At 52.9% G+C, this 16,102-nt stretch overlaps 1 protein-coding gene and 1 non-coding gene across 3 annotated transcripts; one reads left to right on the top strand and one right to left on the bottom strand.

Annotated features, from left to right (window-relative positions):
• Nucleotides 1–1,564: 1,564 nt before the first annotated feature.
• LOC104552912 (ras-related GTP-binding protein A) lies at nt 1,565–15,370 on the bottom strand. 2 transcript variants are annotated; one of them, XM_062006679.1, is made up of 10 exons: nt 15,256–15,370; nt 14,607–14,640; nt 12,774–12,873; nt 11,414–11,480; nt 10,220–10,442; nt 8,199–8,294; nt 6,607–6,729; nt 4,435–4,526; nt 3,318–3,433; nt 1,565–2,103 (listed from the first exon to the last, which is right to left on the bottom strand). In XM_062006679.1, the coding sequence occupies exons 2-10, from the start codon at nt 14,631–14,633 to the stop codon at nt 2,006–2,008; spliced, it is 942 nt and encodes a 313-aa protein (XP_061862663.1). In that variant the 5' UTR covers nt 14,634–14,640; nt 15,256–15,370; the 3' UTR covers nt 1,565–2,005. The 2 variants fall into 2 exon arrangements, with proteins under 2 accessions (XP_061862663.1, XP_061862662.1); XM_062006678.1 differs by lacking the exon at nt 6,607–6,729 and having other exon boundaries at nt 15,256–15,336.
• A 447-nt stretch (nt 15,371–15,817) lies between these two features.
• Nucleotides 15,818–15,889, top strand: TRNAE-UUC (transfer RNA glutamic acid (anticodon UUC)). Its single transcript has one exon. It is a non-coding gene; the product is annotated as a tRNA-Glu (tRNA).
• Nucleotides 15,890–16,102: the final 213 nt, after the last annotated feature.

Genomic DNA, 16,102 nt, shown 5'->3' with positions numbered 1-16,102 from the left:
ATCCCACACCTGCGGGCACTGAAGGCAAACACAAACCTTCTGCTGTGTCTCCAGCCTGTTGACAGTCACAGAATCATGGAACAGTGGGGTTGGAAGGGCCCTGCAGAGCTCCTCCAGCCCAAGCCCCTACTAAAGCAGGTTCCCCTCGCTCAGGGGGCACAGGAACGTGTCCAGGTGGGGTTGGAAACCTCCTGAGGAGCCTCCACACCCTCCCTGGGCAGCCTGGGCCAGGGCTCCCTCACCTCAGCACCAAAGGAGTCTCTCTTTAAGTGGAGCTTGTTCTGTTCCAGATGATGCCCATTGCCCCTTGTCCCGTGGCTGGACACTACAGAAGATTGTCACCCCCTCCTGCTGACACCCAGCCTTTAGGGACTTGTGCTGCTGAGGTCCCCCTTCAGGCTTCCCCAGGCTGAGCAGCCCCAGGGCCCGCAGCCTTTCCTCCTCACACACACACGTTCCATCCCCTCAGCATCTCTGTAGCCCCGCGCTGGCCTCCAAGTCGCCCAGAAGCGGCTGGTTCAGAGGAACGCCGGCAGGTCCCTCCCCGCGGGCCGCTGCGGATCCCCGCACACAGCGAGCGGAGCCCGGCGCAGCGCTGCGGAGGCGGTGCCAGACGCGCGGGCTTTCACGGCAGAGACGGAGTCTCGGGGCAGATCGCAGCCCAGCCTCAGCCCCGCGGCTCCCCCTGCTCACGGAGCGGCCTCACCCTGTCACCCCAGGAATGCAGGAGCAAGCACGATTTGGGGAATACGAAGTGTAGAGCCCAGCTCTGAGCCGCCACACGCCCCTTTCATACAGTAATTTGATACAGGAGAAGTGGAGAAAAAAAGCAGAGATGCCGACAAGCACCAGCTGCCCCCCAGCAGGCCTGCTTCCCCCAACTCCCAGTCCCTCTGTTGTGCCCGAGTTTAATGGGAATGCATGCCAAAATAATTAAACACAGCACTGCCAAGTACCAAAAGCTGTCCAGGGGCTGGGGACAAACACAGCCCCTCATGCACACACCCCAGACACAGCCCCTCTCCTGCACACACACCCCAGGCACAGCCCCTTTCCTGCAGACACATCCTACAGACACAGCCCCTCTCCTGCACACACACCCCAGGCACAGCCCCTTTCCTGCACACACACCCCAGGCACAGCCCCTCTCCTGCACACACACCCACAGCACACCCCAGACACAGCCCCTCTCCTGCAAACACATCCTACAGACAGAGGCCCTCTCCTGCACACACCACTCACAGACACAGCTCCTCTCCTGCATCTCCCACAGCCCCTCCTGTCTCCCCAGGACCATGACCAGGCATGCCAGGGCTATCTCACTGCTTGCTCAACTTGGATCTTTGGCCCCTTTTATTTACTGTGCTGTCTCCATCGCTTGGGCAAGTGTAGAGAGGCCAATGTCAGCCTGATGAGTGAATTTTGCCTTCATGTGGTGGGGGAAAAGTCTTCAATGAAGCTGAAGCACGTTTCAATGTCCCCCAATAACATGAGAGAAGTGCAGCTGCCAGCCATCTCCTTCCAAGCTGCCCCAGGGCTGAGAAGCAAACTCACTTTCCAAAGCTTTAGGATCTGAAATCCCTGGTAGCAAAAATTTATTTTCATGACCGAAGACAAGGAGGAATTTATAAAGGTGTTCTAGCAACCAACCACCCACCCAACACCACTACATACTCCATCCCTGGGACACAACACCCAGGAGCAACACACCCCAAACGGCTCTGCCACGTGCCACTACCACAAGCCAGGAGCATGAGACCACGTGCACGTGCCCTGTCCTCACTGCTCCCCAGCCCACGGATGCCAGGGAAGTCTCTTCTCAAGGTCCACAGTGTCCCCAGCCATCCTCTGAGTGAGCAGTGTCCAACGTTACAAGGAGAAAAAAAGAAAGCAGCACACTCATTTCAAAGCCCAATAAAGACACTGACGTTGTTAGATTCTCCCAAAAAGAAGTAGTTCCAATTCATTTTCTCTCCCCCCAAAGGCCACGAGCCTGGGGCCAGGGTCAGCGCATGAGCAGGCTGTGCTTTGGTCCATCCACCCTCTCCAGCTTCTCAAAGTGTTTCCTGGCGTTGCGGATGTTGATCAGTGTGGCCGCAGAGGCTGAGGGTGGAACAGGGACACGGGAGGTCAAAGACAAGGGATGTGAGGAACTGAGTCATAGAATCACCCAATGGAAGGGACCTTTAGAGATCATCCAGTCTAACCCCCCTGCTAAAGCAGCTCCACCTCCATCAGCTCACACAGGAACGTGTCCAGGCGAATATGAAGCCCTCCAGAGCAGGAGCCTCCACACCCTCCCTGGGCAGCCTGGGCCAGGGCTCCCTCACCTCAGCACTGAAACAGTTTCTCCTTATGTCTCAATGGAACTTTTTGTGTCCCAGCTTCTTCCCATCACCCCTTGTCCTGGCACTGGATACAACACAAGTGCTGCCCCAGCCCTTCATCCTCCGAAGCGAAGCGCTGCCTAAAAGCACTGTACCCAGCTGTAAAGGCCTCTCTTCTCAACCTCTCTGCCCCACAGGGAACACTGGCAGGACTGGGCTGTTTGGTGATCTCACTCTTTTCCCCAGAAAGGGCCAGAGTGAGCTCTGGTGAAGCAGTCTGCTGACAGGAAGAGCTGCTCCTCACAGAGCTGGGCATGGGGCTCACAGTTTCTCCCTACCGCAGTGAAACCCTCTGAAAAGAGGAGGAAGGACACGAGGCAGCAACAACACTGTGAGCCACAGGGCTGACCTGGACAGTGTCTCCCAAGCCCAACAGAAGTGGTTCCAATGGCAGTTGTGTAAACAGTTGAGCAGCCACACCGTGCCAGTGGGGCCCACGCTGCTGCCTGCAGTTTCTTCTTTCAGATAAATAGCTGCTCCTATAATTAGAGCCCTTGCCCACCACGACAGCTCAGGCAGCAGGAGCAAAAACAAACTCACATCTGATCCATCTCTGTTTCCTCTCCAAAAAATGACGGGGGCTGCCGGATCAGCCCAAAATAGGTTATTAGACATGACCTACTAAATCAGGTCACATCTGTTCTGGTGGTTCCCCCACCACTGCCACGATCCTGCGCTCCACAGCAACCAGCAGCTCAGCTGTCCCAGGCACAGGGCAAGGGAAAGCACTTGTAACCACCTCCTCCCTCCAGAAGAACAAACCAGGAGGACACTAAATCCCTCTCTTGTCTTTTGATTACAATCACTTGTGACTGCTTTGCCTGGTGTTTGCCATTTCCCAAAAGAAACAGTTTAAGCCAGACTCATCTGGGTGGGTTTCTGTCCCTGCAAACAGAAACGGGCCAGAGGTTTATCTTTGCTTCAACTTACGTATTGAAGGGTCTGACATAACCACCATCACGTATGTATTTGATGTGAAGATGTCAATGAAAGCAGCAAAGTTAGAGTTCCTGACCTCCATGCTCTGGAAAGAGGCTGCCAGCTTACTGAGAGGGGAGAGAAAAAGAAGAGTAAAGGAACTCTTAGTGTCACGTTGCTCACACAGCTTCTGTGCACACAGCCAACATCCCCTTGATTGAGCTGCTGGAGTCCCCCCTTGGTTTGTGTTTTTTCCTAAAGAAAAAACTTCAGCTTTAAGGCTAAATGAGACCAAAAGAAACTGACTGGGACACTGAATGGTGACCTGCTCCCTGCTGGTCACACTGGTGCTGATCCAAGCCAGGATGCCGCTGGCCTTCTTGCCCACGTGGCTGGCTCATGTTCAGCCGCTGTCACCAACCCCCCCAGGTCCTTTGTCTCTGGGCACCTTTCCAGCCCCTCTGCCCCAGCCTGGGGTTGTTGTGGCCCAGGTACAGAACCTGCCACTTGGCATTGTTCAACCTCATCCCATCGCCCTTGGCTCATGGCTCCAGCCTGGCCAGAGCCCTCTGCAGAGCCACCTGCCCTCAGGCAGATCTGTGCTCCCACTCAGCTTTGTGTCACCTGTGAGCTTACTGAGGGTGCCCTTCATCCCCTCATCCAGATAAAGATTACCAACAGACTGTGGAACCTGGAGGCTGTTCAAAAGCCAAGCTACTCCACAGCAAGCTTCCTGCTCTTCCTTTGGAAACATTAAACAGGGTCTGCAAGCCTCTTCCCCCCATCCCAGCACTGCAGCACGCGGTCTGAAGCAAAGCTGCATCTCACTTTCTGCAGCACTGGTGAATGCCACTAATTTATTAGTTTGGTTCTGGAACTTCCCTGCCTTGCCCAGGAGAATGAGGCCTAGAAGGTAACAGTTGTTTCCAAACAAACCTCTTTCAAACCATCAGCAAAGGAGGAAGTTACAAAAGATATCAATGAACTGGGTTGTGTTTAAGCCTGATGTAATTCACCTACATCTCAGCTCGCTGAGGAGTCACAGAACCAGCATTAACTCTGAGGGCCTTCGTGCTCTGGGATGAACCCACTCAGGAATCTTCCCCACTTAATGATTAAACCAGCTCACCTGCAACTGAGCTTGAATTGTTTAATAATGTTGCTGATTTTCTCAAATCTGTGGACATCCCGCTGCTCTTTGCACTGATAGTGAGAAATGACCTGCAAGGCAGAAAGAGGGGGTGCACAGTTAGTTCAGAACAGGTTTCTTGGCCCCACAGCAACTCTGGGAAAGGGGTGGTGACCAGGACAGAGATTCCCTTTGCCTTTAGTATCTTACAAACTATTTGCAAAAGTTGTTGTGATGCTTTCATGGTAAAACAGGACTGAGTCACACAATCACCAGGAAGCCTTTCACAAGTGCAGATGCAAGTGTATAAGATATGTAAGAGACACTATTATCCCTTTGAGGTCTGAATGCTCCATCTTATCAGCAATTATCTCTTGATTCAAAGGAGAGGGGAAAAAAAGGCAAGACCATCACCTCAGGTAGGGGAAACAGACACTTGACAAATGCTGGAATGGCTTTTCCTTCCTAAGGATGCAGCAGCACTGCTCTCAAAGCCAAGGCAAGCTGTTCCTCCCTAGGAAAGGCAGAACAAAGGCAGCTGGTTTCCTAGGGAGTTCTCTCTCCATCACTTCACCACGTCAGCCCAGGGCTGTGCTAAGCTGCCTGCATTCAGATGTGTTCCCTTCCTCTTCCTCCCACATACCCATCCAGCAGCAACACGCAGTGCCTGGCTGCAAAAGCTCAGAGGATCAAGGGGGCTCAGGAATCCTTGCAGTGGGACCCACAGTTCTTTTCCTCCCAGCCATACTCACAAGGCTGGTAACCTACAGACCTTTACTCCTCAAGCCAAACCAGCCAACAGGCTGAGAGCTGCAGCCTGGGGAATGGCACACCATCAAACAGTTGCATCACCTTTGCTCCCCCAAAAACCACTATTTAAAAACCTTATGCTATGTGCTTTAAGCTCAGAATCAGGAACCCAGCTGCTGCTGGCAGCACCAAATCTCCTTGCACAAGGCTGTCCAACTCTTACTTCCCTGCCAATGGAGTCACATTGAACAGCCTGGTGAGAACAAGTTTTTTGGTGGGTTTTTCTTTTTGCCCTGAGCACCTTAAACCAATCACGTGCCTCCTACTTTTAAATCTGCCCAATTATTCACACAAGTACAGGTTCAGCCAGACTCAAGGGCTGCCTTCATACCAAAGCCTTCACTGTAGGCAAGTTTGTTCCTTAGCTTTCCAGATTGGGCTTTCTTTTCTTCCTGTTACTGTGATCTGAACACAATTTCAGAGCAAGAAATGAGCAGAAATGAGTCCTAAATATGAAAAAGTGAGAAGAAAGTGTCTTACAAAGTCACCATTAGACTGAAAACAAGCAGAGAATTTTTGTAGCAAAGGTTCTTCTTTTCCAGTTAAAAAAAAAAACCCTGTTCTCCTAAGGAAAGCACTGTTGCACACACCACCAAGGTGGAGCTGCTCATTATCTACAGCAGGTCAAAAAGCAGAACTTGCCAGAAATGGAAGGTGTTTACTTTCTGATAGTTTAAGAAGTGAGACAAGTAACAGCTCCTTTTCCACATTCCCTCCATTTCAGAACTCCAAACCCATCCCTTCAGGTCAGCAAGAGTTTTGGTGCAAAGTCTGAAGAGACAGATCCAGAAACCATGGCTGGACAAGCAACAACAGAGCTTTTAACCAACACATTTCACCTTGTGGAGGCAACAGAGTGGAAGCACAGCTGGTAACTTCAACAGCCACTGCAATCCCACTGCTTGTGATCCACTGTCCACACTCTGGGTTTGGAGAGCATCACAGTAAAATAAACCAAACCCAAACCAACCCAGAAATCCAGAGCAGTTAAAATGCCAGGCTGGGAGGAACTGAAAAGGCTCATTTCATGGTAAAACAGGCTCTTGCTCTGTGCAGAAAGGAATTCTCAAAAAAGTCCCATGGCCAGCAAGAGAAGGGGATGTGAAACCTTCTCACAGCCTGGAAGAGGGAAACACTAACCAAGACCTCAGCTCAACTGCTAACAAGTGGAAATGTTGGGAAGGTCCCATGAGCCACAGTCACATCAGCTACTTTCAGTATCACAAAGCTTTCTGTATCAATGCTTTTGGCCATCTGATGCTGGCACCTCTCTTTGGGCTACTGCCACAACAGCACTTTCCATCCCAGGAACCACAGTCCCAGCTGGGCAGAGGAACCCAAGGGCAGAGCTGCTGTATTCACCAGGAACGTGGCTCTCTCAAACAGAAGCACTTCATCTGCCTCGATGATCTGAGCAAAGTTCCTCAGGTTCATTTCCAGCTGCTGGACGTTGGGGATCAGCTGATAGACTATACTGGACCATGCCTGTCAATGAAGAGAGAGACAACATAAGGGCTGCAGCAGCACTCCTCTGCCCCATCTCCCTGCTGTGCAATGGGCTCAAAACCCAGTTATTCCAGCTCTAGTGTTGACAGCCCAGGCATGACCAAGAGCTTCTCCCACCTCTGTCTCTCCTACCACAGCAGATATCACCAGTGGTACCCCAGCTCTGACTAAACTCTTCATTATCTCACCTTTTTCTCCACATCAGTCACAGAGAAACCAGAATACCATTTGATAGGCTAAAATCATCCTAACTTTAAGATGGCAATGCTTCTGTCTATGGCTCCCACAGAAACCTGCTCAAGTTTTCAGGTTTTTTGATCTTGAGCAAGGTCAACATGCAGATGGATTCTTGGCAGCTTGTCCCTGATGCAAATAGAAAGCTCTAATCTAACCCAACAAGTCAGGAACAAGCCCAGGAGGGACTGTAATGGGCACCTGTCCTCACTGGGACTTGGGTTCTCTCAGCTCAGCACCCCCACGCTGCCTTGCCATGGGCCTAGGCTGGTGTCAGCAGCCACACACTTGCAGGAGCAAGGCTGGATATCTGTGCCTCCTGCTCACCAAGCACTTGCTGTTTACCAGACACTCCTACCATCCCACTTGCCAAACACAAAGTCAAAAGCCCAGCCCCAAGGGCAGGAGGTTTTTGGCAAGGCCCTGTCTAAAAGAGCCACTCTGTTAACAGAGTAACCCAGGTGAGTAACTCAGGGCATGTGGGTGCCTGGGGAACAGGCGGGTGCCACTGCTCAGGAAGGCTCCTCTCCAGGGATAGGTGGGTGCTTTGCAAGGAGGGATGTCTGCTGTAAGGCACTATCAGTATCAGCCAGACACATCACACCCTGAAGGCAGTTTGCTATAGCTTTGGGTGGACTTGCCAAGAGGGTGCCATCTGTCATCCCAAATCTCACTGAAGTCAAGAGTGGAACAGTCCTCACTTTCCGAGAAGGAACCCAGTCACTGCACCACCACAGCTCCTCAGCACAGGCTGGCAGTCACAACCAGCATCCCCTGCCAGTGCAGCCCAGGCAGCACTCACCACTCCCACACCTGGAAGACTTCTGACACTGCAATCAACACTGACTGAGGGTAATCAAAACCAAACCATCCAACTCCCGAGAGCAAAGTAACTTCCCAGGATGGCAAACACACACTGCACAGAAACACAGGAGGCAAGTCCACGCTGCAGAAACATGACTGAAAGATTCAGAAGCTCCCTCTAAAGTAGCCACAGTGTTTCAGCAGATTTAACATACTGACACCATGATTTCATGGGGGAATTTTACCTTTTGTAATACACCCCAGGATGCTCAGAAGCCATTTCCAACAGCTGACCTCTGGAGCTGAAAAGTGCCAGTCAGTACCAAACCAGCACTTAACCACCCACCTTCCTCCTGCTCTTGTTTTCAGGTGGGAGGAGGGAAAGCAGACAGAGAGGAAGATGTACCAACCTTGTACAGGGTTTCATCCCAGATGGAAGTTCTAAAGCAAACACATTCCAAGGGGCGGGAAAGGCGCTTCAGGTCCTCCTCACGCTCCTTAAAAATCTGGGCAGCACAGAAAACATCAGCAGCTGAGGGTCAGTTATTTCTGCCTTTGGTGTGGTTACAGCATTGCATTTACAGCACAAATGTCAAACAAATCTCAAGTACATACAACACTGGAGAAAAGAGCAGAGCCTGCTGGCCAAGGCAGGCTGGCAGAAAGGCCTTCCAGGGGAGCTGCTGGGACAAGCAGAGCATGGCTGTCTCACGGGAGATCTGACTGGGCCTGTAAGTTGGAATAACAGTGGGTGTTGTGGGGCAGGACTGGAAATGGATGTTCATCAGAGTCTCTGAGGACCTAAATTTTGACAAGCCCCTGATCTCAGGCAAAAAGCTCTGTCACTGAAGCAGAAAGCACTCGAGGTTCATCAGTTTGAGCAGCTCTGACTCATACAGTCTTCTCACACCACAGCTGCTCTCAGAAGTTATGGTTGCAAAAACAGGAGTGGGGGAACAGTAGAGACCAGACAGGCTCATGCCAGGCTGCTACAAAAGCCTCAGGACACACCTCAGCAGGGGAGGACACAAGGACCACCTCACCCTCAGCATACTGTTTTTAGAAGCATGACAGCACATTAACTGAGCCCCATGAAATGTTGCAGAGACCAACACTTACCATTTGAGTCCTGGGATACCAAAGGCCTCTCTAAGATTTACAGAGACAGTGATTTGGCCCCTGAGCAGCAAGTATCTTAAACCAGATCTTGACAGGTGTGTAATGATACACATTGAAAGTGCATCTGAGGTGAGGCCCCTCTTCTGCTTCTCCCTCCCTTCAGGGCCTCACTAGAGTCTGGTACAAAGCCAGCACTTGTCTGCTAGTCCCAAACCACACCTGGATAAGACAGCATCAAGATTTTAGACTCATCCTTCAGTCTGGGGGGAAGGCAGGTGGAAGTGAGGAGAAGCTCCTTGAATCAGCCCTACAAACAAGCTCTTTGAGCTATTTCTGCACCAAGTCTACACTAGAAGAGGAGGATCACCACTTGCAGGCAGCAGAAGTGATCTGAAGCCAGCCTGCTACGTGGAAGAAATCTGTGTATGCAGGAAGATCAGGGTGTGGTTTCAGCCACAGGACCTCCTTGGAGGCTGCCCAGGCACGCACACACTAGCAATCAGAAGAAAGTTTGAAGAGATTTCTTACTTCAGACAAAAGCCAAAGGCCTAAAGGGGCCTCCCAACTTGCTGCAGGGCAGGGAGTGGCCAAGCAGCCAGGGATGTGCTTGTCTGCCCCACAATGGTATTTTTAATTTGGGTATCAGGACTTGGTTGCTTTTCAGTCCATGTGAAAAAGCAAGGTTTGCTGGAACTCTGCAACCTTTCAAAACCTCCAAGAAGAACAGAAACCACCAAGTACCTCAAAGGCTGATCCTCAGTCTTTGCAGGATGACTCCTGGGGCAGAGGAGTCCTTAAGAGGTGACCTCTGGGTGGGCAGGCCAAACTGACAGAACAGGGTCAACCAATAGAAACCATCCTACCATTAACTGGGAAACTTTTAAACAAGAGCCTATGCTGGAATAAAAACAACAGCTAGAGAGAAATCAGCCATCACTGTCACCACCCTCACCCACAAAACCATACAGAGGGTGAGCAGTGAGTTTAAGGCCACTGGATTTCTTTGAGTTCTACCTCCCCTTCTGGAGCCAAGGTCTGGTGAAAGCAGCAGAATCAGCCATAAAAGGAGAGGCTGAGAGCAGCTGTCACTAAAAATCATTAGTTCTGCTCTCCACTAGATTACATGTAAAGAGAGAGCGATGACAGACATTTAGAAGCAGCAGAAAAAGCTCAGAGGGCTTTGACAGTTCTGAGAAACCCTTCTAGGAACGGTGCTGCTGGGGCTGTGTTTGAAGCATGAAATCACACTGCACTAGCACAGTCAAAGATGCTCCATTTGTAAGCATTTCTATGGCAACTATCAGCTTCTCACCAAATCCCGCTGATCCTCCTGCACCAAGTCCATCTTGTGCACTAGACAAAAGATCTTTGCATCAGGGGAGTTCTGAAGGATTGCCTCCAAGCAGGACTGGTAGTAGTGCATGTCCTTCTCCAGCTCCCGGCTCTCCACGTCGAAGACATAGATGAGGACTTCCACGTTGCGGAAGATGTTGTCCCGCTGGCTGGTGAAGTAGTTCTCCATAAAAGTGTCCTGTCTGAGGAGGAGCAGAGCAACAAAGCAAGGAGACTGCTGTTAGGGCAACCAGGTCTTGCCTGACATTGTCAGGAAGGGTGCTACTTGTGAAATGCCTCCTGCCAGCAAGGCAAGGTTTGCCTTTTGAGCTACAGACCCCATTGCAGGAGCCCAGATGAGGGATATTCCCCATGACATAAGACTCCCAAAGCATCTCCAGCCAGGCAAAGCTGGATGTTCCTGAAGAGCATCTGCTCACCAGTCTGACAGGAAGCTGAAGCTTCCCTCATGTCACAGCTGGCTGCTTGGTGGCCTCTTCAAACAGAGCTACATTGCTGCTGGACCCATGATGGCTTTTAGAGAGTTGCATATAAAACAGCAGCAGAAGCTAAAATACAACCAAACCCATCAGTGCAATCTGTTATTACAGGACTTAAACCTCCTTGAACTTGTGCTGAATGTGGCTCTGACAATACATGAGCCATGCTGCACAGCTCTGCTGAGGCTCCATCAGTGGGACAGCGTCCTTAAAGCTGACTCCAGGAGCCACAAGATCACTGCCAGCCTTGTGCATCACTTCTCAGCACGCACCTCATTTGGATCAAGCTGGTGATGAGCAATTCTGAGGCCAGCCTCACCTTCCACCATCTCAGGAGAAAGTCCAGGCAACAACCTCAGGCTTTTTGCCAGCAGAAGCAAGGAGAATCAAGGGAAGGGTAGACCCACACACTGAGCCTTTTATGTGGGGATAACCCAAGAGATGGTGTCATTGTTCCAACCTCTTCCACCCACCCCCATGCACAAGCCTAAGATGTGGCACCCATCCTCTCCAGAGCTGTCCCACCAGTTTTACACTGCAGGCAGGAAGCCTGTTGTATTCCCTTCACACACAAGCAGCATGCTCGTCCCTGTGGGGCAGGAGTGCTTCTCTTTTGTTGCCCCTCAGAGCCAACCCCCAGGGGTTTGAAAAGCAAAAGGATAAACAGTACCTACCCTCCGCAGTCCCAGAGATTCAACACCAGGTTTCCCAGAAATCTAACATGGGAGTGCTCCACATCAACTGGAAAGAGACAACAGGTGCTTACTGACTGTACCACACCCCCAGAGCAGAGCTGCCTCCTCTGGCAGCCAACTAAACACAGGCCACAAGTTGTAAAATTCCATCTGAACAACATGGGTGCACGTGAATCTGCAGCTGAAGGCACTCTGGAAATACACAGATCCCAGAGTGGTTCATGCCTTCCTGCTCCCTACTCAGGACACTGCTCTCCTGAGATGCATGGCAAGTGGATTCCCTTTAACAAGTTTTCTCTGTGGTACTTTAAGGATGACATTAGAATCACAGAGTCTTAAGGGCTGGAAGGAACTTCTAGAGATCATCCAGTCCAACCCCACTGCCAGAGCAGGACCACCTGGAGTAGGTCACACAGAAACTCATCCAGGTGGGCTTTGAATGTCCAGAGGAGACTCACCCTGCAAGGCCTTCAGCAAGCCTTAAAAAAAGAATCAGCAACTCTAAGAACAGGCTGGAGCTACAGCAAAGAGGAAACATCCACCAATCCGTGACATAAAGTCCTCAGAGGCACTTCCCAGTCAGGAGTGTTAGATCCTGACTACTCATAGCCCTGCTTCAGAGGAGCTACTCCCTGCTTTTTCGCATTAGTGGCTTTGGAGGAACAAAAAAAAAGGTAAAGACACTAATTAAAATGATTTCAATGTTGAGGTGAGGGAGCCCTGGCCCAGGCTGCCCAGGGAGGGTGTGGAGGCTCCTGCTCTGGAGGTTTTCAAAACCCACCTGGACACGTTCCTGAGTGACCTGATCTAGGTGGGACCTGTTTTGGCAGGGGGGTTGGACTGGATGATCTCTAAAGGTCCCTTCTAACCCCACCATTCTGTGATTCTATGCCTAGTGCACCATCCTGCCAAAACCACAGGTACAAGGCAAAAAGACTGCAGCTCCAGCTGTGCTGGCCATCAGGTGGCTAACAACAGCAAAGCCTCCCCAGCAAGGAGGAGCACAAGGAGGTTCTGAACACTCCTCTGGTGACAGAGGCAGCTGCAGCAAGGGCTGCTTCCTGACAGGAAAAAGAACCACAGTAGTTAAGGATAAAAGTTCAACAACAAAGCAGCAAAATGAAGCCAGTGCTGCCTTCCCTCTCACCCCACCTTCCCCTCTGCCCTCAGCTGAAGTCAGGAGTGAAGCTCATGGTGAGGTGTGGCAGCTGGGCAGAGCAGCACACACCCACTCACTCCAGAGCAGAGAGGCAGGGATTGCTGGAGGGAACAGCCTCACCCCTTTAATGAAGGGGGTCTGAGCCCTCAGAACTCGCAGTTCAAGCAGGAGAAGCCTTACTTGTGGCACCCAGGCGCCGCGTGTCCCTGGCGATGTAGTTTGCAAAGATAATGGACCTCATGCTGGTCTTCCCAGACCCACTTTTCCCCATCAGCAGCACCTAGGAAGGAAAAATAAAAGATTTAGCTACCACAGAGCACTAAGACCTTCATGGCTCCCTTGGGGTCAACATCTTACTGCCAAGACATCAAAATACAGGAGAGGGGCTCACAACCAGCACTCAGGGAAGAGCAGGAGCTGCTCCTCCCAAAAGCCTTTGCACCCGTGAGCTTTCCAGAGGCACCAGCACAAGTGAAACCTGGATGGTTTTGCTCACAGCAAATGACTTTGCCAAGTCAACAGAAGACTTTAAGGCTAGGCTGGAAACAACCCCTTGCCCACTCAGCACTGGTGTTCTCCACCCATTGCCCCTCTCCTAACCACCCTCTTTTCCTTCTCGTAACAGGACTTGTTTTCTCTTCCCCAAAAGAAGTGAAATACAAGTCACATTTTGAGTTTCAGGTGTCAGAAGACCAGTGCAAAGCTAAAAGCAGATGACCCTGCTCAAGCACACCAGGCTGTTGTGTAAGAGAGGCACTTGACTCCACAGGCCTGTTTGCAGACAATAAGGCCAAAGGAGAGGTAGCACCTCTGGTAGCCAAAAACTAGGGGATGACTGGGGAGGGGAGAGAGGAGACAGTCCTACAAGGCAAAACTCTACATTGTGATCTAAAAATAAAAGTCAAACCACTCCACCAGTGACAGCCAAAAAGCAGCTGTTAAACAAGTTCCAGTTACAAAGTCAAATTCAGCCTTTGGCAACAGCTCTGTGAATCTCTCACTCAGGACAGGTTTGAGAGTGCAGCTGGCCCAAGTCTGCCTGCCCAGCCCGCCCCAGTGCCAAACACCCGCTGGGAAGGCACTTGCTGCACTCCCAGCCTTGCTCTGCCACGGTGTCAGGGCCAAACAGGAGCAGCAGCATTTCACAGCAGTTCTCCCTCTGAGGATGTTTCACAGGCCAACAAGTGCCCTTTCCAAAGGGAGGCTCACCACACACCTCCTTCACTTGGTGACAAGGTCTTTTCCACAGAGAGGAAAGACTGGTCGGGTCACACCTACCCTCAGAAAGCTACAGTCCTCTCCCCTGAGCTACACACAGAGCAGAAGGAGAGAACATCAACATCTCCTATTTCATGCCACCTGCAGAAAAAAGCACAGGCAGCAACTCAACACGGCTCCATGGCACAGCCCGGGGCAGAAAGACAAACCCAGTTGCCCAGTTTTGGGCTGCAGAGGCCTTTCAAAGAGGTCAGACCCCAGCATACAGGGCCAGGCAGGAAACCCAATCCTGGCACACCACGGGACACTCGTATATTCTCTACACAGCCACTTTAACAGCCTTGAATACACTTACTGCTGGAAAACACCCCCCAGTTCTCAGGAAAAGTACTACTCCTTCCCCCGGGTTACGTTTCATCCTCTCAGGTGTCTTCAGTGAAGTACAAGCTCACTCCACAGGTTTTGGGCACACATCAAAGGGTCTCCCCACAAAGCAGGTTTAGAGTATATCCTCTATCCTCTCCCCTCCCTCTGCGGGATGGACACAGGAAGCAGAAAGGCACCAGAAACAGGCAGCAGCTGCTGTGGATGCTTCCCCAATGAAGAAACTCAAACCTGATTTCAATTTCTAGCACTTGAAGCCAAGGATACATCTGCTGACTCTTACCAGAGTCTAAAGAGGCACCTGACAGCCAAAGAACACACCGAGGTACAGATGCAAACACATACTGACATTAACAATGGCAGATGGGGAAGGAAAAGCCAACGGCAGAGGATTCTCCTTTCAGTTCTTACCTTTTTCTTCATGGCTGTGCTTGGCATCACCCACCTACAGAGAAAAGCACATCCTCTAACACTGCTCTACTTTCTTCACTTACAGGCTTCACTTCAACATCCAAATCCCACCCACAAAAGCACCCGCAAAAGGGGAAGCCTTCCCATGCTGACACAATTCCCCCAGCCTCCACCTCACCAAGCAGTTGACAGCTTCTGCGCTGGCATGGGGAAACTTTAGCAAAGGCCTCTCGCCGTCAGGGAACCCTCTAACACGCCCATGACGGTGTTCCCGTAATTACACGGACAACACAGGCCTCAGCAGGATAATCGCGGGCGGCAGCGGCAGACACCCGCCACGCACCGCGGGTCTCCTCGCCCAGGGCAGCCTCGGCCCGTGTCTCCCGCAGTCCCCGCTCGTGCCCCTTCTCCCTGCAGCGCTCCGCAGCCCTCAGCGAGCGGCCCGCGGGCCGCAGCGTCACGTCCCCGCCCGCCAGCGCTCGCCCGCCGCCCCCGACGCCCTCGCCGCGCCGCTGCCTGCGGCCGCCCGGACAGCCCCCGGCCCCACTCCCTCCGCAGCTCAACCCAGCCCCAACGGGCCCGACAGCGGCTTCTCCTCCCCACCCCCCGCAACGCTGGCTGTACCAGCGCCGCCGGGCCCCGCCGCTACCTCCAGCCGCGACAGGCGCCTCCCGGGCCGGCTCGGCAGCGCCCGCGGACGGCGGCGGGGGTGGCCGCCGGCCTGGCCGCCGCAGCAGCGCTGCACCAGGCCTCGGCGCCCTGTGGCGGCGTGGGCCCGCGCGCCGCCGGTACCGCCCGCAGCCGCCGCGGCGCACGGGACCCCCCGCCCCCCCCCCGCGGCGCTCACGAGACCCAGCGCTCGGCCGCCGCCGCCGGTCACGTGAGCGCTCACCCCGCCCTCTCCCGCGCGCCCGGGCCCCCTCCCGTCACGTGACGCGGCGCCGCCGCGGGCAAGGCGGGCAGGGACAGCGGCGGGAAGGGGGCGGCCGGCAGCGAAGCGCCCGCCGCCATCTTAGGTGCGGGCAGCCCTTTTTTGGCAAGGAGGGGCTTTATGGAGGCGGGAGCGGAGCCCAGGGGGTGGGGCGCGGCTCCCGGCGGTGCGTGCGCGGCGGCTGAACGGGGCCCGTCGGAGCTTCGCACCGCCCCGAGCAGCAGGAGGGTGTGGGCTGGCAAGCGCTGTGGGCCGAGCGGAGGCGCCTGCTCTCAGCGCCTCCCATATGGTCTAGCGGTTAGGATTCCTGGTTTTCACCCAGGCGGCCCGGGTTCGACTCCCGGTATGGGAAGCTTCACTTTTTCTGCTCGAGTCTTCTCCTGACCCTCTGGGGCCGCATTTTGGCACCTTTGTGCACAAATTTCCAGCCCGCAGGAGTTCCCTGAAGCTGCGGTAGCGTTGTCCCACGTCCTCCACAACGTTCAAGCGAATCGGGTAACAAAGTACCTGACTAACAAGGTGTTCGTTTTTCCCTCTGAGGCAGTCAAGAAAATGACTGCTTGTG

The sequence above is a fragment of the Colius striatus genome, chromosome 13 (genome assembly GCF_028858725.1).
Source record: "Colius striatus isolate bColStr4 chromosome 13, bColStr4.1.hap1, whole genome shotgun sequence".
In the NCBI taxonomy this organism is placed as follows: Eukaryota; Metazoa; Chordata; class Aves; order Coliiformes; family Coliidae; genus Colius; species Colius striatus.
The sequence above is the reverse complement of the archived record's forward strand: the minus strand, read 5'-3'. Positions and strand labels throughout refer to the sequence as shown.